Here is a 26,051-nt window from a genome sequence, read left to right on the forward strand (position 1 = left end):
CAATGTAAATACCATTTTTATTTTAATATTTGTACTAAGGGGCCCGAGGTTCTTGTTTCGCCCCAGGTCTCTAAATCTTAGGACCGGCCCTGGTAAAAGGCCTACTTCCTGCTTTGTTTGTATTAATTGGAGATTACAATAGGGTGGCTCACGAGTCGGCTATGGCGATTGCGAGCTAGGGTTTGGTGATTGAAGATCGGATCGTATCCTTCTAGGGTTCCATGCTGGGGGTTTATATGAGCACCCCCGGTGTGGGTTTGCATGATAATGCGCTTAGTCGATTACAAACGCATAAGCTTAACATGCCTTAATACTACTATTTGAGACCGTCTTCTAGCCCAGTCGCTGGCGAGCTGTCCATTCCAGTCGCCCTAGCGAGTGGCACGTGCTTCCTTGGCCAGTCGCATGGCAAGTCCTCCTGGTGATGGGATCCGTGCACTAGTAGAAAAAGAGGCTTCCATACGCCCCTTTAGTCCCCAAAATATTCGAACCGTGACTAAAGGGGTCTTTAGTCGCGGTTCGGGAGGCGACCCGCGACTAATGCTCACCAACCGGGACTAAAGGGCTATGGTGGGCTGCCGGTCGACGCATGCCTCTTTAATCTCGGTTGGGGACACCAACCGGGATTAAAGGGTTTTCGTGGTTTTTGGCTCCCCACGCACCTCCACACCCCCCGGATCGCCTTTTTTAGCATTGTAAAATAGAAAATAAAATGATAGAAACTTTTAAAAAATAAAATGTTTTCAGATTCTTGTATGTTATGCAACCTAGTATTACGAAAAATTAACAAATTTGAATTTTCACTTTTTTTTGCAAAAAAGGTTTAAAAAATGGCAAAACCGCATTAACTTTTGCATACGATGTCGAAAAAAAAACGTATAATATGTCAAAATAATCGTGGGAAAAAGTTACATCCGAATTCACCCGGGTTTACCCGATTAGCCAAATTTTAGATTCCCAAAATATCAAATAAAAATATGAAAGAAGAAAGATTTTAGTTTTTGCTATGAATTCAGGATTTAATATATTTTTTATTTTTAAAAATTTAAAATTAATAATTGCATCATGCATAAAGATTACTATTTCTTATACCCATTTTTTAGATTTTCAATTTTTTAGGTTTGGCAAAAAAAATACAAATTAAAAAGTTAATGTTTATTTATTTATTCAAGATTATTATTACATCATTACTTTTGTTTATTAAAAAATTATTTGAAATTCAAACAATAAAGAAAAAATGTGAGATCAACCAACATGTTAATATGATTGATATGATACTAGTATCACATAGATGCGCGTAAATTGTTTGCTCGCATCTATAAATTTAAGGTACGCGGTCGCGTACTCTCAAAAAAAAACATACATGCGCGTGAAGCACTTGGATGCGGGATGGGATGAAACTCGGAAATTAAGCGTGCTAGTGATAGAGTAGTGGGAGGATGGGTGACCGAGCGGGAAGTTTGACCACGAGTAAATAATTTGACTAGAGATAAGTGTAGTTAGAGATAGAGACTAAACTATGCAAATACCTGAAATAATAGAAATTCTGAAAAAATAGAAAAAAATGGAGTGAAAACGAGAAAAAAAATTAGAAAAATTCACCTGGGGGACATTTTCGCCCCGACGCACAGAACCCGCAGACGGACCTTTAGTCCCGGTTCGTAAGCAACCGGGACTAAGGGAGGGCCCTTAGTCGCGACCCTTTAGTCCCGGTTGCACAACCGGGACTAAAGTCCGTTGTGAACCGGGACTAAAGACCATTTTTCTACTAGTGGTGGGCTATATCCCCATCAGCTCACAAACTCTAGTGATCCGTTTACAGATCTCAAAATATTCAAAAGAAATCTTATGTGTACATGAGAGGATGCACATAATTATCGAACTGAGAGCTGCACAATTTTTTTTAATAAGTGGTATATTGTTTCAGATAACCGCATTTGCCTTCCTTGTACGGAAAACTGAAAATATTTTCCACACAAAACTGCAACATATATGTCACGTGAGCGCTCGTAACATACTGAACATCAAAATATACACCACCTTGTCTAATCGTTTTCGACATTCCAGTCCAGAGCATAAAGAGCTTCCTTGGCAGGAGTACTTCTCTGATTTCTTTTCCAGTAGCTGCAAGTCAGTTCTATTTCGATGTCTTCCAAAGTTGTTTATACTACTGATCATTACCGGAAAATAGTCATTACTGACAAATCCTTGTGTAATCAATGTCTTATACACACTGTGGTTAATCTTACAAGATTCGGGCCATTTAAGCTGCATCTCTTGCTACAGACCGTCGTAAACTTCAGTCTATTTTAGGTGAAACGAACAGAGGTTCTAAATATCCAAGTTCTGCAGCATGCAGTGTTCTACGCCAGTGACACGAGAGTATACACTTTGCATTCCTCAACTTATTATGTTGTCAACCAACCTGTAACAACTAACAAGTACGTGCAAGGAGCACAATAAACAGATTGAATTACACCTCCGTAGCATTTGGATAGTATTGACAGATACTCCTCATGCTAACACAGTTCAGACTAATAAGAGGAACACACAACAAAGAAGTAATTAATAGAAATACATCAATTAGACAGGGAGCTGCAATCAGACCCATCAGAAATTTCTTGATTTATCACCATTTTTTTAAACATAAGGCCAAGCGGTCCAGTTTTATATATAAAGCCAACCACCAACCACATAGAGTTTTACACCGGATTCGAAACCCACCACATAACAGCTAAACCCCAGCGGGTACTCACGCTGAACGCCACATAACAACGGGCTAGATCAAAGTACTGATGACCCACAAGTATAGGGGGTGTATCGTAGTATTTTCGATAAGTAAGAATGTCGATCCCAACGAGGAGCAGAAGGTGTTGACAAGCATTCTCGATGAAGGATTCACTGTAAATGCTCACAGACAAGTATTCAGGGGGTTATGTAGCAGTTGAATAAAGTACGAGTAAGTAAAGTGCGAGAGTAACAATTGCAGCGAGTGGCCCAATCATTTTTAGTACAAAGGACAAGCCGGTTTGTTTACTTATAATGACCAAACGTTCTTGAGGACACACGGGATTTTAGTCTAGTGCTTTCGCTACATATGGCTAATTAATCTTCATTGTTTTGATAAGTGTTGTGTGGGTGAACCTATGCTAATGCACCGCCCTTCCTAGGACTAATACATACTTGTGATTATACCCCTTGCAAGCATCCGCAACTACAAGAAAGTAATTAAGATAAATCTAACCACAGCCTTAAACTCTGAGATCCTGCTATCCCTCCTGCACCGATATACCAACGGGGGTTCAGGTTTCTGTCACTCCGGCAACCCCGCAATTGGCAAACGAATACAAGATGCATTCCCCTAGGCCCATAAAGGTGAAGTATCATGTAGTCGACGTTCACATGACACCACTAGAAGAATAACACCACAACTTAAATATCATAACATTGAATATTACTCAACCATACTTCACTACTAACATTTAGACTTCACCCATGTCCTCAAGAACTAAACGAACTACTCACGAGACATTATATGGAACATGATCAGAGGTAATATGATGATCAATAACAATCTGAACATAAATCTTTGTTCAATGGTTTCACTCAATAGCATCAATAACAAGTAGAAATCAATACCGGGAGAGTTTCCCCTATCAAACAATCAAGATCCAACCCAAATTGTTACAGTGGTGACGATGTGCAGCGGTGGAGACGGCGGTGATGATGATGATGTAGATGATGACGATGGTGATGGAGATGATGTCCAGCTCGATGACGGTGACGATGGCGTCGATTTCCCCCTCCGGGAGGGAATTTCCCCGACGGATCTCAGCCTGCCGGAGAGCTCTTTTCTCTCTGGTGTTCTCCGCCCCGCAGAGGCGGCTGTGACTCTTCGCGACTATCCCCCTGGAGCTTAGGTTTTCGGGACGAAGAAATACGCGAAGGAGAGGAGGCCAGAGGGGGCTGTGGGCCCCCTCCCCACAAGGCGGCGCGGCCAGGCCTTGGCCCGCGCCGGCCTGTGAGGTGGGCCCATGGCGGCCCTCCTCGGCTCCCCCTTCTGGCTCCCTTCGTCTTTTGGAAAAATAGGAATTTTCATATAATTTCCGTCAATTGTTGATCTTCCGAAATATTGCATTCTGACGGCGCTTTTTTCAGCAGAATCCTGACTCCGGTGCGCGATCCTCCAATAATCATGAAACATGTAAAATAGATGAAATAACATAAGTACCATCTCCAAATATGAAATATATCAATGAATAACAGCAAATTATGATATAAAATAGTGATGCAAAATGGACGTATCAACTCCCCCAAGCTTAGACTTCGCTTGTCCCCAAGTGAAACTGAACTCGGTAAACAGGACCACATGTTTATGGAGTGAAGAGTCGATAATTAAAATACGGACAAGAAGCATCATATTCATTCACACAAGACATTCTAGTAAGCAACTTCCTCATATAATTCAACTTGAAACAAGTATAAGGTAATCAAAAATAAAGGTGCATAAGAAATCATAGTTGGTGATGGCAAACTTCGTTCTTGGTCAGAGAACAATTAACAGGTTATACTTATCTATCGAGCAGCGCTCTCATGTTAAAGTTTATATGGCACAACTTGCATACTCAATCATAATAATCTCCTCATAATCATTGATAACTTTCAAAGCTATATTCATTCGGATAAAACGTGTACTAAACAAGGAAGAGTAAGAGACATGATGAAGTAAATCACAATATAGATGGTTTGATCACAACAACTCAAATGCTTGCTTAAGATGGAGAGAAATCGGTTTACTGACTCAACATAAAGTAAAAGACAGGCCCTTCGCAGAGGGAAGCAGGGATTAAATCATGTGCTAGAGCTTTTTCAGTTTTGAAATCATATAAAGAGAGTAAAAGTAACATTTTGAGAAGTGTTTGTTGTTGTCAACGACTGGTAGCGGGTACTCTAACCCCCTTGCCAGACAAACTCTCGAAGAGCGGCTCCCATAAAGTTTTATTTTAGGTTGGCACTTGATACGTCTCCGACGTATCGATAATTTCTTATGTTCCATGCCACATTATTGATGATATCTACATGTTTTATGCATACTTTATGTCATATTTATGCGTTTTCCGGAACTAACCTATTGACGAGATGCCGAAGGGCCAGTTGCTGTTTTCTGCTGTTTTTGGTTTCAGAAATCCTAGTAAGGAAATATTCTCGGAATCGGACGAAATCAACGCCCATCATCTTAGGATTGCATGAAGCTTCCAGAACACCCGAGAGTCGCCAGAGGGGGGCCACAGGCCCACCAGATGGTAGGCCGGCGCGGCCTGGGGGTGGCCCGCGCCCCCCTAGCGTGTCGTCGCCTCGTTGACCCTCTGACACCGCCTCTTCGCCTATATAAAGGTCCCTGACCTAAAACCTCGACACGAAAAAGCCACGGTACCAGAAACCTTCCAGAGCCGCCGCCATCGCGAAGCCAAGATCTGGGGGACAGGAGTCTCTGTTCCGGCACGCCGCCGGGACGGGGAAGTGCCCCCGGAAGGCTTCTCCATCGACACCACCGCCATCTTCATCACCGCTGCTGTCTCCCATGAGGAGGGAGTAGTTCTCCATCGAGGCTCGGGGCTGTATCGGTAGCTATGTGGTTAATCTCTCTCCTATGTACTTCAATACAATGATCTCATGAGCTGCCTTACATGATTGAGATTCATATGAGTTTTGTATCACAATTCATCTATGTGCTACTCTAGTGATGTTATTAAAGTAGTCTATTCCTCCTCCATGATGTAATGTTGGCAGTGTGTGCATCATGAAGTACTTGGTTTATGCTATGATTGTGATCTCTTGTAGATTATGAAGTTAACTATTACTATGATTGTATCGATGTGATCTATTCCTCCTTTCATAGTGTGATGGTCACAGTGTGCATGCTATGTTAGTACTTGGTTTGGTTATGTTGATCTGTCATGCACTCTAAGGTTATTTAAACATGAATATCGAATATTGTGGAGCTTGTTAACTCCGGCATTGAGGGTTCTTGTAGCCCTACGCAATTAGTGGTGTTCATCATCCAACAAGAGAGTGTAGAGTCTAGCATCTATCTATTTATTCTGTTATGTGATCAATGTTGAGAGTGCCCACTAATGAAAGTATGATCCCTAGGCCTTGTTCCTAAATACTGCTATCGCTGCTTGTTTACTGTTTTACTGCATCTGTACTTCCTGCAATATTACCACCATCAACTGCACGCCAGCAAGCACTTTTCTGGCGCCGTTACTACTGCTCATACTTATTCATACCACCTGTATTTCACTATCTCTTCGCCGAACTAGTGCACCTATTAGGTGTGTTGGGGACACAAGAGACTTCTTGCTTTGTGGTTGCAGGGTTGCATGAGAGGGATATCTTTGACCTCTTCCTCCTTGAGATCGATAAACCTTGGGTGATCCACTTAAGGGAAACTTGCTGCTGTTCTACAAACCTCTGCTCTTGGAGGCCCAACACTGTCTACAAGAATAGAAGCTCCCGTAGACATCAAGCACTTTTCTGGCGCCGTTGCCGGGGAGGAAAGGTAAAAGGCACTCATACTCCGGTTCCAGGTAACAGTACTTTTCTGGCGCCATTGTGTGTGTGCTCAAAGCTATTTCCTTTAGATCCTGCAATTGCATCTTTTTGTTTCTTGTTTACACTAGTTAGGCATAATGGAAAACAACAAAAATATGAGAGATCTTTATGAACTTTATCTTGAATTAGGACATGATGTGTTTGAAGAGAGAATTAAAAAACCCATGGAACTTTATATGCATGCTAATGGGAATGTTATTAATATGAATGCTTTGAACACTATTGTTGCTAATGCTATGGAAAATTCTAAGCTTGGGGAAGCTGGCTTTGATGAGCATGATCTTTTTAGTCCCCCAAGCATTGAGGAGAAAATTTACTTTGATGATACTTTGCCTCCTATTTATGATGATTATAATGATAGTAGTCTTTTAGTACCGCCTGTTATGGAGGATAAATTTGATTATGATTACAATATGCCTCCTATATTTGATGATGAGAATAATAATGATAGCTACTTTGTTGAATTTGCTCCTACTACAACTAATAAAATTGATTATGCTTATGTTGGGAGTAGTAATAATTTTATGCATGAGACTCATGATAAGAATGCTTTATGTGATAGTTATATTGTTGAGTTTGCTCATGATCCTACTGGATATTATTATGAGAGAGGAAAATATGGTTGTAGAAATTTTCATGTTACTAAAACACCTCTCTATGTGCTGAAATTTTTGAAGCTACACTTGTTTTATCTTTCTATGCTTGTTGCATTATGTTTCTTGAACTTGTTTATTTACAAGATTCCTTTTCATAGGAAGCATGTTAGGCTTAAATGTGTTTTGAATTTGCCTCTTGATGCTCTCTTTTGCTTCAAATATTATTTCTTGCGAGTGCATCATTAAAACTGCTGAGCCCATCTTAATGGCTATAAAGAAAGAACTTCTTGGGAGATAACCCATGTGTTTATTTTACTACAGTAATTTTGTTTTAAATTTGTGTCTTGGAAGTTGTTACTACTGTAGCAACCTCTCCTTATCTTATTTTGTTGCATTATTGTGCCAAGTAAAGTCGTTGATAGTAAGGTTCATACTAGATTTGGATTACTGCGCAGAAACAGATTTCTTTCCTGTCACGAATCTGGGCAAAATTCTCTGTAGGTAACTCAGAAAATTATGCCAATTTACGTGAGTGATCCTCAGATATGTACGCAACTTTCATTCAATTTGAGCATTTTCATTTGAGCAAGTCTGGTTCCTCAATAAAATTCGTCTTTACGGACTGTTCTGTTTTGACAGATTCTGCCTTTTATTTCGCATTGCCTCTTTTGCTATGTGGGATGAATTTCTTTGTTCCATTAACTTCCAGTAGCTTTGGGCAATGTCCAGAAGTGTTAAGAATGATTGTGTCACCTCTGAACATGTGAATTTTTGATTATGCACTAACCCTCTAATGAGTTTGTTTCGAGTTTGGTGTGGAGGAAGTTTTCAAGGGTCAAGAGAGGAGGATGATACAATGTGATCAAGAAGAGTGAAAGCTCTAAGCTTGGGGATGCCCCGGTGGTTCATCCCTGCATATTTCAAGAAGACTCAAGCGTCTAAGCTTGGGGATGCCCAATGCATCCCCTTCTTCATCGACAACATTATCAGGTTCCTCCCCTGAAACTATATTTTTATTCCATCACATCTTATGTGCTTTGCTTGAAGCGTCGGTTTGTTTTTGTTTTTGTTTTGTTTGAATAAAATGGATCCTAGCATTCTTTGTGTGGGAGAGAGACACGCTCCGCTATTGCATATGGACAAATATGTCCTTAGGCTTTACTCATAGTATTCATGGCGAAAGTTTCTTCTTCGTTAAATTGTTATATGGTTGGAAACGGGAAATGCTACATGTAGTAATTGCTAAAATGTCTTGGATAATGTGATACTTGGCAATTGTTGTGCTCATGTTTAAGCTCTTGCATCATATACTTTGCACCTATTAATGAAGAAATACATAGAGCTTGCTAAAATTTGGTTTGCATAATTGGTCTCTCTAAGGTCTAGATAATTTCTAGTATTGAGTTTGAACAACAAGGAAGACGGTATAGAGTCTTATAATGTTTACAATATGTCTTTTATGTAAGTTTTGCTGCACCAGTTCATCCTTGTGTTTGTTTCAAATAACCTTGCTAGCCTTAACCTTGTATCGAGAGGGAATACTTCTCATGCATCCAAAATCCTTGAGCCAACCACTATGCCATTTGTGTCCACCATACCTACCTACTACATGGTATTTCTCCGCCATTCCAAAGTAAATTGCTTGAGTGCTACCTTTAAACAATTCAAAATTTATCACCTCTGATTTGTGTCAATGTTTTATAGCTCATGAGGAAGTATGTGGTGTTTATCTTTCAATCTTGTCGGGCAACTTTCACCAATGGACTAGTGGCTTCATCCGCTTATCCAATAAATTTGCAAAAAGAGCTGGCAATGGGATTCCCAGTCCCAAATTAATTAATAAAAATAGACACTCCTCCATGGTATGTGATTGTTGGACGGCACCCGAAGGATTCGGTTAGCCATGGCTTGAGAAAGCAAAGGTGGGGAGGAGTGTCATCATAATAAAACTAAAATAAAAAGGCACTCCTTCATGGTATGAGATTGTTGGCAGGCACCCGAAGGATTCGGTTAGCCATGGTTTGTGAAAGAAAGGTTGGAAGGAGTGCCACACAAAAATAAAAATAAAATGGGAGCCACTCTTTGAAGGTTTGTCTGGCAGGGGGGTTAGAGTGCCCACTACCATTCGTTGACAACAACAAACACCTCTCAAAATTTTACTTTTATGATCTCTATATGTTTTCAAAATCAAAGCTCTAGCACAAATATAGCAATCGATGCTTTCCTCTTTGAAGGACCATTCTTTTACTTTTATTGTTGAGTCAGTTCACCTATTTCTCTCCACCTCAAGAAGCAAACACTTGTGTGAACTGTGCATTGATTCCTACATACTTGCATATTGCACTTGTTATATTACTTTACATTGACAACTATCCATGAGATATACATGTTACAAGTTGAAAGCAACCGCTGAAACTTCATCTTCCTTTGTGTTGCTTCAATACCTTTACTTTGAATTATTGCTTTATGAGTTAACTCTTATGCAAGACTTATTGATGCTTGTCTTGAAAGTACTATTCATGAAAAGTCTTTGCTATATGATTCAGTTGTTTACTCATGTCATTTACATTGTTTGGATCGCTGCATTCATTACATATGCTTACAATAGTATGATCAAGGTTATGATGGCATGTCACTCCAGAAATTATCTTTGTTATCGTTTACCTGCTCGGGACGAGCAGAAAATAAGCTTGGGGATGCTGATACGTCTCCGACGTATCGATAATTTCTTATGTTCCATGCCACATTATTGATGATATCTACATGTTTTATGCATACTTTATGTCATATTTATGCGTTTTCCGGAACTAACCTATTGACGAGATGCCGAAGGGCCAGTTGCTGTTTTCTGCTGTTTTTGGTTTCAGAAATCCTAGTAAGGAAATATTCTCGGAATCGGACGAAATCAACGCCCAGCATCTTAGGATTGCATGAAGCTTCCAGAACACCCGAGAGTCGCCAGAGGGGGGCCACAGGCCACCAGATGGTAGGCCGGCGCGGCCTGGGGGTGGCCCGCGCCCCCCTAGCGTGTTGTCGCCTCGTTGACCCTCTGACGCCGCCTCTTCGCCTATATAAAGGTCCCTGACCTAAAACCTCGACACGAAAAAGCCACGGTACGAGAAACCTTCCAGAGCCGCCGCCATCGCGAAGCCAAGATCTGGGGGACAGGAGTCTCTGTTCCGGCACGCCCCCGGGACGGCGAAGTGCCCCCGGAAGGCTTCTCCATCGACACCACCGCCATCTTCATCACCGCTGCTGTCTCCCATGAGGAGGGAGTAGTTCTCCATCGAGGCTCGGGGCTGTATCGGTAGCTATGTGGTTAATCTCTCTCCTATGTACTTCAATACAATGATCTCATGAGCTGCCTTACATGATTGAGATTCATATGAGTTTTGTATCACAATTCATCTATGTGCTACTCTAGTGATGTTATTAAAGTAGTCTATTCCTCCTCCATGATGTAATGTTGGCAGTGTGTGCATCATGAAGTACTTGGTTTATGCTATGATTGTGATCTCTTGTAGATTATGAAGTTAACTATTACTATGATGGTATCGATGTGATCTATTCCTCCTTTCATAGTGTGATGGTCACAGTGTGCATGCTATGTTAGTACTTGGTTTGGTTATGTTGATCTGTCATGCACTCTAAGGTTATTTAAACATGAATATCGAATATTGTGGAGCTTGTTAACTCCGGCATTGAGGGTTCTTGTAGCCCTACGCAATTAGTGGTGTTCATCATCCAACAAGAGAGTGTAGAGTCTAGCATCTATCTATTTATTCTGTTATGTGATCAATGTTGAGAGTGCCCACTAGTGAAAGTATGATCCCTAGGCCTTGTTCCTAAATACTGCTATCGCTGCTTGTTTACTGTTTTACTGCATCTGTACTTCCTGCAATATTACCACCATCAACTGCACGCCAGCAAGCACTTTTCTGGCGCCGTTACTACTGCTCATACTTATTCATACCACCTGTATTTCACTATCTCTTCGCCGAACTAGTGCACCTATTAGGTGTGTTGGGGACACAAGAGACTTCTTGATTTGTGGTTGCAGGGTTGCATGAGAGGGATATCTTTGACCTCTTCCTCCCTGAGATCGATAAACCTTGGGTGATCCACTTAAGGGAAACTTGCTGCTGTTCTACAAACCTCTGCTCTTGGAGGCCCAACACTGTCTACAAGAATAGAAGATCCCGTAGACATCAGCACTCCTCCCAACCTTTGCTTTCACAAACCATGGCTAACCGAATCCTCGGGTGCCTGCCAACAATCTCATACCATGAAGGAGTGCCTTTTTATTTTAGTTTTATTTAGGTGACACTCCTCCCCTCCTTTGCTTTCTCAAGCCATGGCTAACCGAATCCTCGGGTGCCTTCCAACAATCACATACCATGGAGGAGTGTCTATTTATAAAATTATGAAGGTTAATTAATCGGGGCTGGGAACCCCATTGCTAGCTCTTTTTGCAAAGTTATTGGATAAGTGGATGAAGCCACTAGTCCATTGGTGAAAGTTGCCCAACAAGATTGAAAGATAAAACACCACATACTTCCTCATGAGCTATAAAACATTGACACAAATAAGAGGTAGTAAATTTTGAATTGTTTAAAGGTAGCACACGAAGTATTTACTTGGAATGGCAGGAAATACCATGTAGTAGGTAGTTATGGTGGACACAAATGGCATAGGTTCGGGTTAAGGTTTGGATGCATGAGAAGCATTCCTTCTCAGTACAGGTTTTTGGCTAGCAAGGTTAATTAGCAAGCACAAGAGTTGAGGGAAACAAACAAATATACATGTGATAGAAACAATCATGCATCTTCCTTGTAAGCACAAACAATTTTAACTTCAGAATAATAAGCTATGAGCTAACAAGAAAGGAAGACAATGAAACAACTACATGTATTTCTCTTTTCTAATTAAACCTCAAAGTGTTGTTGCTATTGACCAATGCTAAGTTTGCCAAAACCAAATAGATTAACTCAATGCTCCCAAAGTGATACCAATACTAATAACAAGATCAATCATATAATAGAGATTGCAAACTAAAATAAGATGTGCAATATGTAAATGATAAGACTTCTCATTAATATTCCATAACGATAACTCACACCAAGGGATACATAGACAACCAACTAAAGGAGAGATACTTCCACACTGCAACCCATCTTATATGATAACTTCCCTACTCATGATATGACACTACTTGACAGTAAAAGGTAGAAGATAGTGATGATGTGATACCGCGTCACTCCCCCAAGCTTGGAACAAACCAAGGGGATGCCAATACCGATGATGAATTACTCCTTCGGCGGTGGTGGTGATGAATCCTTCCTGCGATTCTTACAGATCTCCTTTAGCTTCAGCTTCTCAGTTTGGCAGTTCTGCACTAAGACTCGAAGAGATTCATTGTTATCTGAAAGTGGTGGTGGCAGCCTTGTGATGGGAATTGAGTAATATTCCAGCATTCTACGAAGTCGGCAATTCTCCTCCTGAAGTATCTCCACTTCTCTTCTTAGAGCACGGTATTGATCACAAAACTCATCGGTAGCCCGTAGAGCTTCTTCCAACACAGGGAAAGAGTCGAGGCTAAGAGCGGGTGGTAAGGGTCCCTGCAAGTTATGAGAGAAAGAACGTCGAGTGTCAACAGATCCCACCAAGATTTGCTTACTTCCAACGGCTTGTTGCTCTTGTTTTGACGACAACCTCTTCACTTCTTCCTCCGAAAGCCCTTTGCCCTTGTTGTTGTAGGCCATGGTGCTCCTAGATCAAAGACAGATCCTGGCAGAAACAGCTCGAAACAAAACACGTCAAGGAAACGATATACGGACCTCCAGGGGTCCGGGAGATTATATAGCAGGAATTTTTACGACACAAGGAAAGTACCAGGTCGAACCAGAGTCGGAGAGGGGCGACGAGGTGGCCACCTCATAGGGCAGCGCGGCCAGGCTGGGGCCCGCGCCGGCCTATGGGGGACGCCCTCGTGCGTCTCCTCCACTCCGTTTCGATCTCGTAATTTTTCATATTTTCCAAAAACAGCAAAAATATTGTTCGGAAAGTAAATCGCGAACTTTTTATTACCAGTACTGTTACCTATTCAAAGTCGAACTCTGGCGGACTGTCAATTTGACCTTTGATAAAAGCCTCCGGTGTTTCCACTCGAATAACATCAACATCTTCATTATAAGAATCACCTGAGATATAATGCTTGAGTCTTTGTCCATTCAGCACTTGTGTGGCATCGCCTTGGAGAGAGCTAATTTTAATTGCTCCTGAACGATACACCTCCTCAACGACATATGGTCCTTCCCATTTCGAGAGTAATTTCCCTGCAAAGAATCTGAGACGAGACCGATACAATAGGACTTTATCCCCAATATTAAATTCTCTTTTGATAATCCTTTCTATCATGCCATTTCTTAACTTTCTCTTTAAAGAGTTTAGCATTTTCATAAGCTTCACTTCTCCATTCATCTAGAGAACTCAATTGTAGCAACCTCTTCTTACCGGCTAGTTTAGAATCTTTATTTAATTCTCTTACAGCCCAATAAGCTTTGTGCTCTAGTTCTAGAGGTAAATGACAAGCTTTTCCATAGACCATTTTATAAGGTGACATACCCATGGGATTTTTATAAGCAGTTCTATAAGCCCATAGTGCTTCCTTCAATTTACTAGCCCAATTCTTTCTAGTTTTATTAACAGTCTTTTTCAAGATAGATTTAATCTCTCTATTTGATAATTCTACTTGCCCACTAGTTTGAGGATGATAAGCGGAAGCAATTCTATGATTAATACCATATTTAGCAAGAGTTTTCCTAAAACTACCATGAATAAAATGAGAACCTCCATCAGTCATAATATATCTAGGAACTCCAAATCGAGGAAAAATAATATCTAAAAACATTCTTAAAGAGGTCTCACCATCAGCACTTTTTGTAGGTATGGCTTCCACCCATTTAGTAACATAATCAACAGCAACAAGTATATGAGTGTTACCTTCTGAAGAGGGAAAAGGTCCCATGAAGTCAAATCCCCAACAATCAAACGGTTCAATAACAAGGGTATAATTCATAGGCATTTCATTGCGTCTGGAGATATTACCAACCCTTTGACATTCATCGCAAGATAAAATAAACTTCCTTGCTTCTTTGAAGAGAGTTGGCCAATAAAAACCTGATTGTAGAACCTTTTGCGCGGTTCTATCTCCGGCGTGATGTCCTCCATAAGCACTACCATGACATTTACTCAATATCTCTTGCTGTTCATATTCGGGAACACATCTTCGCAGAATACCATCCACTCCTTCTTTATATAAGTGTGGGTCATCCCAGAAATAATGCCTCAAGTCATAAAAGAATTTCCTCCTTTGCTGGGCTGAAAAGGTTGGAGGCAAGTACTTGGAAACAATAAAGTTAGCATAATCAGCATACCAAGGACTGTCTCACGAGCTCACCTTTATTACAGCCAATTGTTCATTTGGAAAACTATCATTAACAGGAACAGGATCATAAGCAATATTTTCCAATCTAGACAAATTATCAGCAACAGGATTATCAGCACCTTTCCTATCTACAATATGTAAATCAAATTCTTGCAACAGAAGTACCCATCTAATAAGACTTGGCTTAGCATCTTTCTTTTGCATAAGGTATCTAATTGCAGCATGATCAGTATGAATTGTAACTTTTGAATCAACAATATAAGATCTAAACTTATCACAAGCAAAGACTACAGCTAACAATTCTTTTTCAGTAGTAGCATAATTTCTTTGAGCAGCATCAAGAGTTTTACTAGCATAATGAATAACATTTAATTTTTTATCTACTCGCTGTCCAAGAACAGCGCCTACAGCAAAATCACTAGCATCACACATAATTTCAAATGGTAAGTTCCAATCAGGAGGTTCAACTATAGGAGCAGTTGTTAAGGCTTTCTTTAGAGTTTCAAAAGCTTCCTTACAATCATCATCAAAAACAAAAGGTACATCTTTTTGAAGAAGATTAGTAAGAGGCTTTGAAATCTTGGAGAAGTCTTTAATAAACCTCCTATAAAACCCAGCATGACCAAGAACACTACGAATACCTTTAACATCCCTAGGATAGGGCATCTTCTCAATTGCTTCAACTTTAGCTCTATCAACTTCAATACCTCTCTCAGAAATTTTATGTCCCAATACAATTCCTTCATTAACCATAAAGTGGCATTTCTCCCAATTAAGAACAAGGTTAGTTTCTTCACATCTCTGCAAAACTTTATCAAGGTTCCGCAAGCAATTATCAAAAGAATTCCCGTAGACGGAAAAATCGTCCATGAATACTTCTACAATACTCTCGCAGAACCCATGAAAAATAGCAGACATGCATCTTTGAAAAGTAGCAGGGGCATTACATAAACCAAAAGGCATACGTCTATAAGCATAAGTTCCATAGGGACAAGTGAAAGTGGTTTTCTCTTGATCCTTAGTTTTAACAGCAATTTGTGAAAACCCAGAATAACGATCAAGAAAGCAAAAATGAGTATTTTTGGATAACCTTTCTAACATTTGATCAATAAAAGGCAAAGGGTAATGATCTTTCTTAGTAACCTTATTAACTTTTCGATAATCAATGCACATTCTATACCCTACAACTACTCTTTGAGGGATGAGCTCATCATTATCATTAGGCACAACAGTCATTCCACCTTTCTTAGGAACACAATGCACAGGACTAACCCATCTACTATCAGCAATAGGATATATAATACCAGCTTCAAGAAGTCTTAATACCTCATTTCTTACCACATCCTTCATCTTAGGAATTAGACGACGCTGATGTTCAACAACAGGCTTTGCATCATCTTTCATATTAATGGCATGTTGGCAAATAGAAGGAGAAATCCCCTTCAAGTCATCAAGAGTGTAGCCAATAGCACCTCGGTGTTTCTTCAATATTTCCAATAACCTTTATTCTTCAAACTCTGAAAGCTTAGAACTAATAATAACATGATATACATTCTTATCATCGATATGAGCATATTTAAGATTATCAGGCAATGGTTTTAAATCAAAGACAGGATCTTCCTTTGGTGGTGGTGTTGTACCCAGATCTTCTACCGGTAAATCATGCTTAAGAATAGGTTGACGAAGGAAAATTTCATCAAGCTCATTTCTTTCTTCCCTAAAAACTTCACTCTCACTATTCTCCAAATGTTGCTGCAAAGGATTATTAGGAATAAGAGCAATAGATGCACACTGTTCAACTCTAAAATCATTATTAGACGAATCAGCTTTATAAGGAGTTTTGGCAAATTTAGAGAAGTTAATCTCATAAGATTCACCAGCAAATTTAGTCAAAATTTTCTCTTTCTTGCAATCTATAACAGCTCCACAAGTATTTAGAAAAGGTCTACCAAAAATGATAGGACAATATTTACTAGCAGCAGAACCAAGTACCAAAAAATCAGCAGGATATTTAATCTTACCACATAGAACTTCCACATCTCGAACAATACCAGTTGGAGAGATAGTTTCTCTATTAGCCAGCCGAATAACCACATCAATATCTTCAAGTTCACAAGAGCCAATTTCGTGCATAATCTCCGTGTAAAGCTCATAAGGAATAGCACTAATACTTGCACCAATATCACATAAACCATAATAACAATGATCACCAATTCTAACAGATAGCATAGGAACACTTGTTTTCTTGGACTTATTAGGATGTGAAACAATATTAGAAGCATCTTCACAGAAAATAATATGACCATCCTCCACATTTTCAGTCACAAGATCTTTAACTATTGCAACAGCAGGTTCAACCTTTATTTGTTCTTCAGGTTCTATAGGTTTCTTTTCACTTTTATTAACCGCACTATTTATAACAGAGTACTCCTGCATTTTAGCAGGGAAAGGAGTTTTTTCAATATAAGCTTCAGGAATAACATGATCAACAGTTTCAACTACAACACATTTATTTATAGATGAATCAATTTTATCTTTATACGGTTCATGATACTTATCGAAATTCTTCTTAGGCAATTCATAATGAGAGGCAAAAGCTTTATAAAGATTTGCAACGACTTGAGAATCAAGACCATAAGTAGCACTAATATTACGAAATTTATCAGTATCCATAAAAGCTTCAATGCATTTATAATCATAATTTATACCTGACTCTCTATCTTTGTCGTTCTCCCATCCTTCAGTATTCTCCTGGATCCGATTAAGAAGGTCCCTTTTAAACTCTTCTTTGTTGCGTGTAAATGATCCAGAACAAGAAGTATCCAGCAAGGTCTTGTCTTGAAAAGAAAGTCTTGCATAGAAATTATCAATAATAATATTACCAGGAAGCTCATGAATGGGGCATTTGAGCATTAAAGACTTCAATCTCCCTCACGCTTGGGCAATACTCTCTCCATCATGAGGCCAAAAATTATATATGCGGTTCCGATCCTTGTGAATTTCACTTGGAGGATAGACCTTAGAATAAAACCGGGGCACAATATCATTCCATTCAAGAGAATCCCCATTATCCAGTAATTTATACCAATGCGCCGCTTTACCAGACAACGATATAGAGAATAGTTTCTTCCTCACTTCATCCATAGCAATACCTGCACACTTGAATAAACCGCATGATTCATGTAAGAACAGTAAATGATCTATAGGGTGGACAGTTCCATCCCCTGTATAACGGTTATCCACTACACGTTCAATAATTTTCATAGGTATTTTGTATGGTATTTCTTCCTCACCTGGCGCCTCATCCACTACCTTTGCAGTAGTAGTAGATTTTCTAAATAAAAATTCAAGAGAAGATCTCTCCATAATGAATTATGGCAGCAGGCAGAAATAAAATCAGCACAAACAGTAAAAGTTTCCCTTACCAATTCCACTTACCAATAGCGCTTCACTCCCCGGCAACGGCGCCAGAAAATAGTCTTGATGACCCACAAGTATAGGGGGTGTATCGTAGTATTTTCGATAAGTAAGAATGTCGATCCCAATGAGGAGCAGAAGGTGTTGACAAGCATTCTCGATGAAGGATTCACTGTAAATGCTCACAGACAAGTATTCAGGGGGTTTTGATGTAGCAGATGAATAAAGTACGAGTAAGTAAAGTGCGAGAGTAACAATTGCAGCGAGTGGCCCAATCCTTTTTAGCACAAAGGACAAGCCGGTTTGTTTACTTATAATGACCAAACGTTCTTGAGGACACACGGGATTTTAGTCTAGTGCTTTCGCTACATATGGCTAATTAATCTTCATTGTTTTGATAAGTGTTGTGTGGGTGAACCTATGACAATGCACCGCCCTTCCTAGGACTAATACATACTTGTGATTATACCCCTTGCAAGCATCCGCAACTACAAGAAAGTAATTAAGATAAATCTAACCACAGCCTTAAACTCTGAGATCCTGCTATCCCTCCTGCACTGATATACCAACGGGGGTTCAGGTTTCTGTCACTCCGGCAACCCCGCAATTGGCAAACGAATACAAGATGCATTCCCCTAGGCCCATAAAGGTGAAGTATCATGTAGTCGACGTTCACATGACACCACTAGAAGAATAACACCACAACTTAAATATCATAACATTGAATATTACTCAACCATACTTCACTACTAACATTTAGACTTCACCCATGTCCTCAAGAACTAAACGAACTACTCACGAGACATCATATGGAACATGATCAGAGGTAATATGATGATGAATAACAATCTGAACATAAACCTTGGTTCAATGGTTTCACTCAATAGCATCAATAACAAGTAGAAATCAATACCGGGAGAGTTTCCCCTATCAAACAATCAAGATCCAACCCAAATTGTTACAGCGGTGACGATGTGCAGCGGTGGAGATGGCGGTGATGATGATGATGTAGATGATGACGATGGTGATGGAGATGATGTCCAGCTCGATGACGGTGACGATGGCGTCGATTTCCCCCTCTAGGAGGGAATTTCCCCGGCGGATCTCAGCCTGCCGGAGAGCTCTTTTCTCTCTGGTGTTCTCCGCCCCACAGAGGCGGCTGTGACTCTTCGCGACTATCCCCCTGGAGCTTAGGTTTTCGGGACGAAGAAATACGCGAAGGAGAGGAGGCCAGAGGGGGCTGTGGGCCCCCTCCCCACAAGGCGGCGCGGCCAGGCCTTGGCCCGCGCCGGCCTGTGAGGTGGGCCCATGGCGGCCCTCCTCGGCTCCCCCTTCTGGCTCCCTTCGTCTTCTGGAAAAATAGGAATTTTCATATAATTTCCGTCAATTGTTGATCTTTCGAAATATTGCATTCTGACGGCGCTTTTTCCAGCAGAATCCTGACTCCGGTGCGCGATCCTCCAATAATCATGAAACATGCAAAATAGATGAAATAACATAAGTATCATCTCCAAATATGAAATATATCAATGAATAACAACAAATTATGATATAAAATAGTGATGCAAAATGGACGTATCAAGTACACACAATACATATAAGAGAGGTGTGTACCGCCATCTCTCGTCCGCATCGGAGCCTCCTGATCTCTCCCAGCGCCGCATCCAGCAGTCTCCTAGCTGTCGGTCTGATCAGGACCCTCCACCTCTGCGTATATAAAGACATTTGTAGTAAAGCATCAGCCGGGTTATTGATAATCTTTCCTTCGATGGCTAGCTTATTTCTAATAGTAGACTTGCCCGAGATCTGATCGTCGGTATCATCATACTTAGTTCAATCTCGTTACCGACAAGCACTATTAACTCATTCCTATGATATTCCATCCTCATGACCTAGTCATACGTTGTGCAGATCTATGGATGCAATATCATCCAGTGGGCCTAGAGTATCTTTCCATCAGGCGGATAAAAAAATCCCGATCTTGATACATACGCTTCAACGTACCCTTTGGAGTACCTCATATACACCTTTATGATCACCCTGTTACGGTGTGATGGTTTATGCAGTTAAGGCAGCATCCGGTGGTACTGATTAGACATGATCGCACGGTCTAAGAAGTATGTTACTACTCTTTCATCGTAAAATTGAACTTTGTGACTTGATCATGTTGCAATACTTTTATTGGGTATGCGCATCATATCATTCATCTAATGTTGTGATCCCATTGACATAAATGCTCATGATCGAGAAACCTCGATCATCTGTTGACTAATGAGCTAGTTTCCACATAGTCTCATCAGGACTGTGATTTGTTTACATACCACACATGTACTAATATTTCCGATTGATACAGTTATAGCATATCATAAAACTTATTATGAACTAATGAGATATGATAATAAACATTTTATTATTTGCCTCCAGGTCACATCTCCAATAGTAATAGTCACCATTCTTTGCCGTTCGTGTGTATTTTTGATTCTTTGCAGCAACGTGTTTTCCTGACTCTTTGCCGAATTTCTTTCTGTCTTTGCTGAATACTAACTCCTTGTCATGTGTTTTGGCGTGACACTTGGTAAAAAGGGTTGTTTGCCAAGTTTTAAATTGTTTACACTCAGCAAACAATCCCATTCAGCAGCAATTGATTTTCCGGCAGTGCGTGTGAGGACAAAATTATGAGATACCAATGCATTAAGGGATTTGGTAGTTTTAAGCTCCTACACCATTCGATTTGCATCGTGATTAGTGTATATGAGTTACAACTAAGGTTTTTCGGTTGCAAATGAGATTGCAACTGAGTTTTTTCTTAGTTGCAAGTAGAGATGAAACAAAAAAGAATGCTTCGAATCATTGAATTTACTTCGTGATTCATGCTGGTATTGCAACTGAAATTTAATAAAATCATCTTATTAAATGAGGTTTGAGAAATAGTCACAACCAAACATTAAGAGAATCACACTTTATTTTCTGGGACAACATAACTAGGAGTACTCCGCGGGCGTCACATGAAAAACGGAGGGAGCATATACAAGTTAGTAATTGGCTAATGGAAAACACGCTGCGTGGCGCGCAGCACGAGCTTGGACTTCCTCCGTATTGTGATGCCGAAGGACTCGGACATGTCGAGCTCATCACCGCTCGGAAGCTCCCAGTCGAAGTGGTAGAGGAGGCTGGCGAGCACGAGCTCTATGTTGGCCAGGCCGAGCGCCACGCCGGGGCACATCCTCCTGCCTGCCCCAAAGGGGATGAACTCGAAGTCGCCGCCCTTGAAGTCCATGGCGGTGCTCGCCTCGAACCTCTGCGGCTTGAACTCCTCGGCGTCCTCCCAGTATGCGCCATCCCTGCACATCGCCCAAGTGTTCACCAGCACCTTTGTCCCCTCGGGGATGTCGTAGCCCATGACCTCGCACCGCTCCCGGCACTGCCTGGGCAGCAGGAACGGCACCGGCGCGTGCAGGCGCAGCGTCTCCCTGATCACCAGATGAAGGTAGCTTAGCTTTCCCACGTCGCCCTCTGTTATCTTGCTTTGCCCCTTGAATGCCCCCCTCACCTCCGCCTGGGCCCTGCGGAGGAGATGCGGGTTCATTACCAGCTCCGACATGGCCCATTCGAGTGTCGTGGATGACGTCCCGCTCCCGGCAGCAAAAATCTCCTGGTGTGAGTTAATTTGGTAATTAAGAAGAGATCGTATTCCTTCCTAGCGCTTGAAGTATATATGGAATGATTCATGGTGAGATGAGAGATGGGGCATGCAGTAACCAGGATGACGGTGGTGATGATCTCGGTGGTGAGGGCGCACTGCACGCCGCCGTCGCTCTGCACCCTGAGCAGCACGCTGAGTATGTCCTCCTCGCCGTCGCTACGTCCATGGGCGCCTGCAGTAGTAGTACGCTCCAGGATGATGTCCTTCATGATGTCGCACATCTGTTGGTTACACCGCTCGGCCTTGCGAAGCCCGCCGCTGAGCCAGTGCGCCAGCGTGGACGAGGGGAACAGGTCGGCCAGGTTAAAGCCGGCGGTGAGCTTCACCGACTCATCGACCTCGCGCACGAACTCGTCGCGCCGCGGGCACCGGCTGCCGATGGCCGATCGCACCACGACGTTGTTTATCACGTGCGACATCCGCTCGGCGATATCGACGACCACGGCGCCGACGCCGCCCGTGCGAGCGCACTCGTCCGCAAGGGAGCGGACCAGGCCGGCGGTTTCGTCCTCGCGGATGTGGCGGAGGGACTGCACGCGGCGCGTGCTGAGTAGCTCTAGGACGCAGACACGGCGGAGCTGGCGCCACAGGTCGCCGTAGGGGGAGAAGAGGATGTCTTGGCCGCCGCGGCTGAAGACGGCCAGCGTGGGCGACAGGTGGCGGCTGGCGAAGGCGGTGTCGTGCGTTTTGAGGACCTCCCTGGCGGCGTCGGCGGAGGAGACGACCAGCGTGGGTACGACGCCGAAACGGAGCAGCATGAGCGGGCCGTGTATGCCGGAGAGCTCACGCAGGGCCCGGTGCGGCAGGTTGCTGTAGCGCGACAGCAGGACGTGATGGAGGCTGCCCAGGAGCGGCAGCTTCCATGGCCCAGGCGGCAGCCGTGGCTTTCCTGGCGCGGTGCAAGTGCAAATGCTCACGACGTGTTTGAAGAGCAATAAGAAGATCAGTGAGACAAGGAAGCCGAGCAGCGGCAACGATTCAAGCTCCATTGTTCAATGTGTTGGTGGTGGGTGCAGCTATGGCCTTTGAATCGAGTAGGCAAATGAGGATGTATCGAGGTGGACCTTAGGTTTGCATGGCACATGTATTTACGATTATACGTGTATTTATAACGGAGGGTCTGGCTTCGATGGGAGAGAGGCCGGTCGATGGGCACCGTTTCCGTGGTTTGGTCGTCGGCGGTGACGGCGGCTAGCTTACACCAGTCAATGCCGTACCCAGCATAAAAGGCGGCCGCGCGCAGTCACCGATACGAGTAGCTACATGCATGCCTGTGGCTTGTTCCGCATGGTCAACACGAGAGGTGTCACAGTGTCACTTGGCCTCGGTCTCTTACGCTCTATGACAGATCATTTCAGCTTGGCTTGGAATTGGAAGAGTGGTGGACGATGAGCTCCAAAGTATACATTGCCGGAAAAAGTGTAGTGGAGCACCTGCTCCTTGCGCACGCGTATCACCGTCGTTCGCGCTTTCTTGAGATACAAGAACTTACTTCACTTGTGCAGATGTTTAGCAGGTGCACGACAGTAGTGCAGCCGTGTCTTTTAGCATCAGGCTCCTGTAGCATAAGTTGACCTATATTTCTGTTTGTTTGTCTTGTAGTACTGTCCTGTCATTGCCGCGAAGGAAGTGGAGGCCCTTCGCGCGAAGGAAGTGGACAGGGAAAAACTGATCCAGAAATTTACGGGAAAACAGCCGGCGGCTCAGGTTAGCTGTAGTTCAGATTTTCGTCCTTCCACATCGAAGACGACGGCGTCTTTGCTATCTCTTGATCGAATAGGACATTGCCATCTAGCCTTTCAGGTTTGATAGACTAGAATGCTATCATCTGCTCTTTCTCGTTCATAGTTGATCGGCCATGACGCCGTCATGTGCTCTTTCTCTGTTCGTGACAGATCGATCGGACGCTGCTTCCTACACTTGTACCTTAATTTTATGAACAATCTTTGTACAGCAACATAAGATTGATCAGAATTAGCAGGTAAACATATCCATTGTGAACCTAGTATTTTCTTGCAATCATGACCATGTGAACCTAGTATATTCATACGTTCTGGTGATGGGATATTCGTTTCTAAAATCTGACCGCACATAACATATCTCTACAGGTGATGATATTCAGCGTTTCAATTCACCTAAATTCTTATGTGATGATCTGTACTCCGTAGGGATGGATATTCAGACTACTGGTGTTCAAGATTCAAGTGACATGTCTATTTCAAGAAACAATGATGGCTTTGAGCAAGAGACGGAAGCCAACACAGAACTTGCACATGATCACGATGACGCTCAACAAGATGCCTTACATGAAGATCCTGAGTTGGGCAGGAGCTTTGATAGTGAGAATGATGTGCGGGAATACTACAAAGAATATGCTAAATCTAAAGGATTCGGTGTTACGAAAAGAAGCTCGCATACTAATGATGATGAAGAGCTAAAGTACCTTAAACTTTGTTGCTCTCGTTATGGTAAGACTCAGTTCAACTCAAAAAAATTGCTGAGGCCAAATCCATCAGTCCGGTTAGGATGCAAAGCTAAAATTAATATTACACGTCGTCATGATGGGAAGTTTCAAGTTTCAAAGGTCATTTTGGATCACAGTCGTTCATTGAGTACATTCAAATCTCGGTTGTTCAGATGCAATAAAAAGATGGATTTTAATGTTAAGCGGAGGCTGTTGTTGAATGACCGGGCTGGAATAGGAGTAAACAAGAATATTAATTCTCCCCCGTGGTGTCATCGGATGGTCATGAGAACCTAACTTTTTGTGAGAATGATTGTCGCAATTTTCTAGAGAAAGAAAGAAGGTTGAAACTTGGAATTGGTGATGCTGAAGATGTTCGTGACTATTTTGTGAAATGCAATCCGACAATCCAAACTTTTTCAGTGTTATGGATGTTGATAATGAATCTTGGCTAATTTACCTGATGAATGAACTGGCATCTCATTCTAATATAAGAGAGGACCACCGCGACCATCGCGAATGGGTTGTCACAGCAATCAAACAGGCGTGGGAAGCTCACCCTGAGCGGACCCGACCCCATCCACTAGTCCATCCAGAAATAAGTTCTGACCCCATAATGGACCCGATGCCTATCCCCAAGCTTGAAAACCCACGTCACCTTTTAAGTGGAATTACATAACTGGGAGCCACTCGTGGGTACCCCCGGGGAGAACAAATCGTGGTCTCCGAGGTATTTAGCCCTCAGGAGGTCTGCCCATAGACCCTCATCACCCTGGTAAAGCTTCCAAACCCATTTCAACATCAGAGAAATGTTCATGCATTCGATATTGAGGATTCCCAAACCCCCAAAATCTTTGGGCTTGCACACCGTGTCTCAATCCACCATGTGATACTCCCTCTTGGTCCCCACCGACCTAGATTTATTCATGGCCACATGCGTCGAGTCATGTAGGAGGTAAATACCCATCGCAAACATCGGAAGACTCGAGAGGCATGAGTTAGTCAGTTCCAGCCTACCCGTAGACGGTAGGAAGATACCTTGCCACGGGTCAACCCTATGACCCACCTTCTCAGTTAGGAAGTGCCAGTCTGCCACTGAGAGGGATTTGTCAGAAACTAGGAGTCCCAAATATTTCATCGGGAGGCTCCGCAATTTACAGTTAAGCCCCTCAGCTACCCCTAGTTGTTCCTCCGTGGAGACCTCCGTCACCACAACTTCGCTCTTAGAGAAATTTATCTTAAGCCCCGACATATTCTCAAAATAGAGCCAGAGTAATTTGAGGTTTGCTACTCCCAAATTAGAGGCTCAATCAAGATCATGGTATCATCCGCATACTGGAGATGGGAGATCCCCCCTGGGATGAGATGGGGAACCACCCCTTGGATATGTCCGGCCTTATTCGCTTTCGCCAGAATTGCGGCCAGAGCATCCACCATGAAATCAAATAGAATGGGGGAGAGTGGGCCCCCTTGCCTCACTCCCAGCGCATTCGTAAAAAAGGGCCAACCTCACTGTTGATGTTGATGGTCATCTGTCCCCCAGACACCAGTTGCATCAAGCGGTGCACCATGCCACTCAAGAAACCATTCCTCGTTAGCACCTCAAGCAGGAACTCCGAGTTCACTCTATCTTATGCTTTCACAAAATCTAGTTTTAGCAGAAGGCCTTTTAACTTCTTCACTCTCGGCTCATGAGCAATCTCATGTAGATCTAGCACCCCCTCGTGTAGACTCTGACCATTAATGAACGTCGATTGGCTGCGATCAATCGTCCTATGGGCTATCGGTGCAAGTCTAGTCGCATATGGC

At 42.4% G+C, this 26,051-nt stretch overlaps 1 protein-coding gene across 1 annotated transcript; it reads right to left on the reverse strand.

Annotated features, from left to right (window-relative positions):
- Window positions 1-21,118: 21,118 nt before the first annotated feature.
- LOC127338847 (dolabradiene monooxygenase-like) lies at window positions 21,119-22,813 on the reverse strand. The gene is made up of 2 exons (XM_051364816.2): window positions 21,835-22,813; window positions 21,119-21,727 (listed from the first exon to the last, which is right to left on the reverse strand). The coding sequence occupies exons 1-2, from the start codon at window positions 22,765-22,767 to the stop codon at window positions 21,119-21,121; spliced, it is 1,542 nt and encodes a 513-aa protein (XP_051220776.1). The 5' UTR covers window positions 22,768-22,813.
- Window positions 22,814-26,051: the final 3,238 nt, after the last annotated feature.

Source organism: Lolium perenne, chromosome 3 (genome assembly GCF_019359855.2).
Source record: "Lolium perenne isolate Kyuss_39 chromosome 3, Kyuss_2.0, whole genome shotgun sequence".
Classification (NCBI taxonomy): domain Eukaryota; kingdom Viridiplantae; phylum Streptophyta; class Magnoliopsida; order Poales; family Poaceae; genus Lolium; species Lolium perenne.

Coding starts and splice junctions, on each gene's coding strand:
- LOC127338847 (XM_051364816.2), bottom strand. CDS start 22,767: ATGGAGCTTGAATCGTTGCCGCTGCTCGGCTTCCTTGTCTCACTGATC. Junction 21,728..21,834: donor TCATCACCACCGTCATCCTG/GTTACTGCATGC, acceptor AACTCACACCAG/GAGATTTTTGCTGCCGGGAG.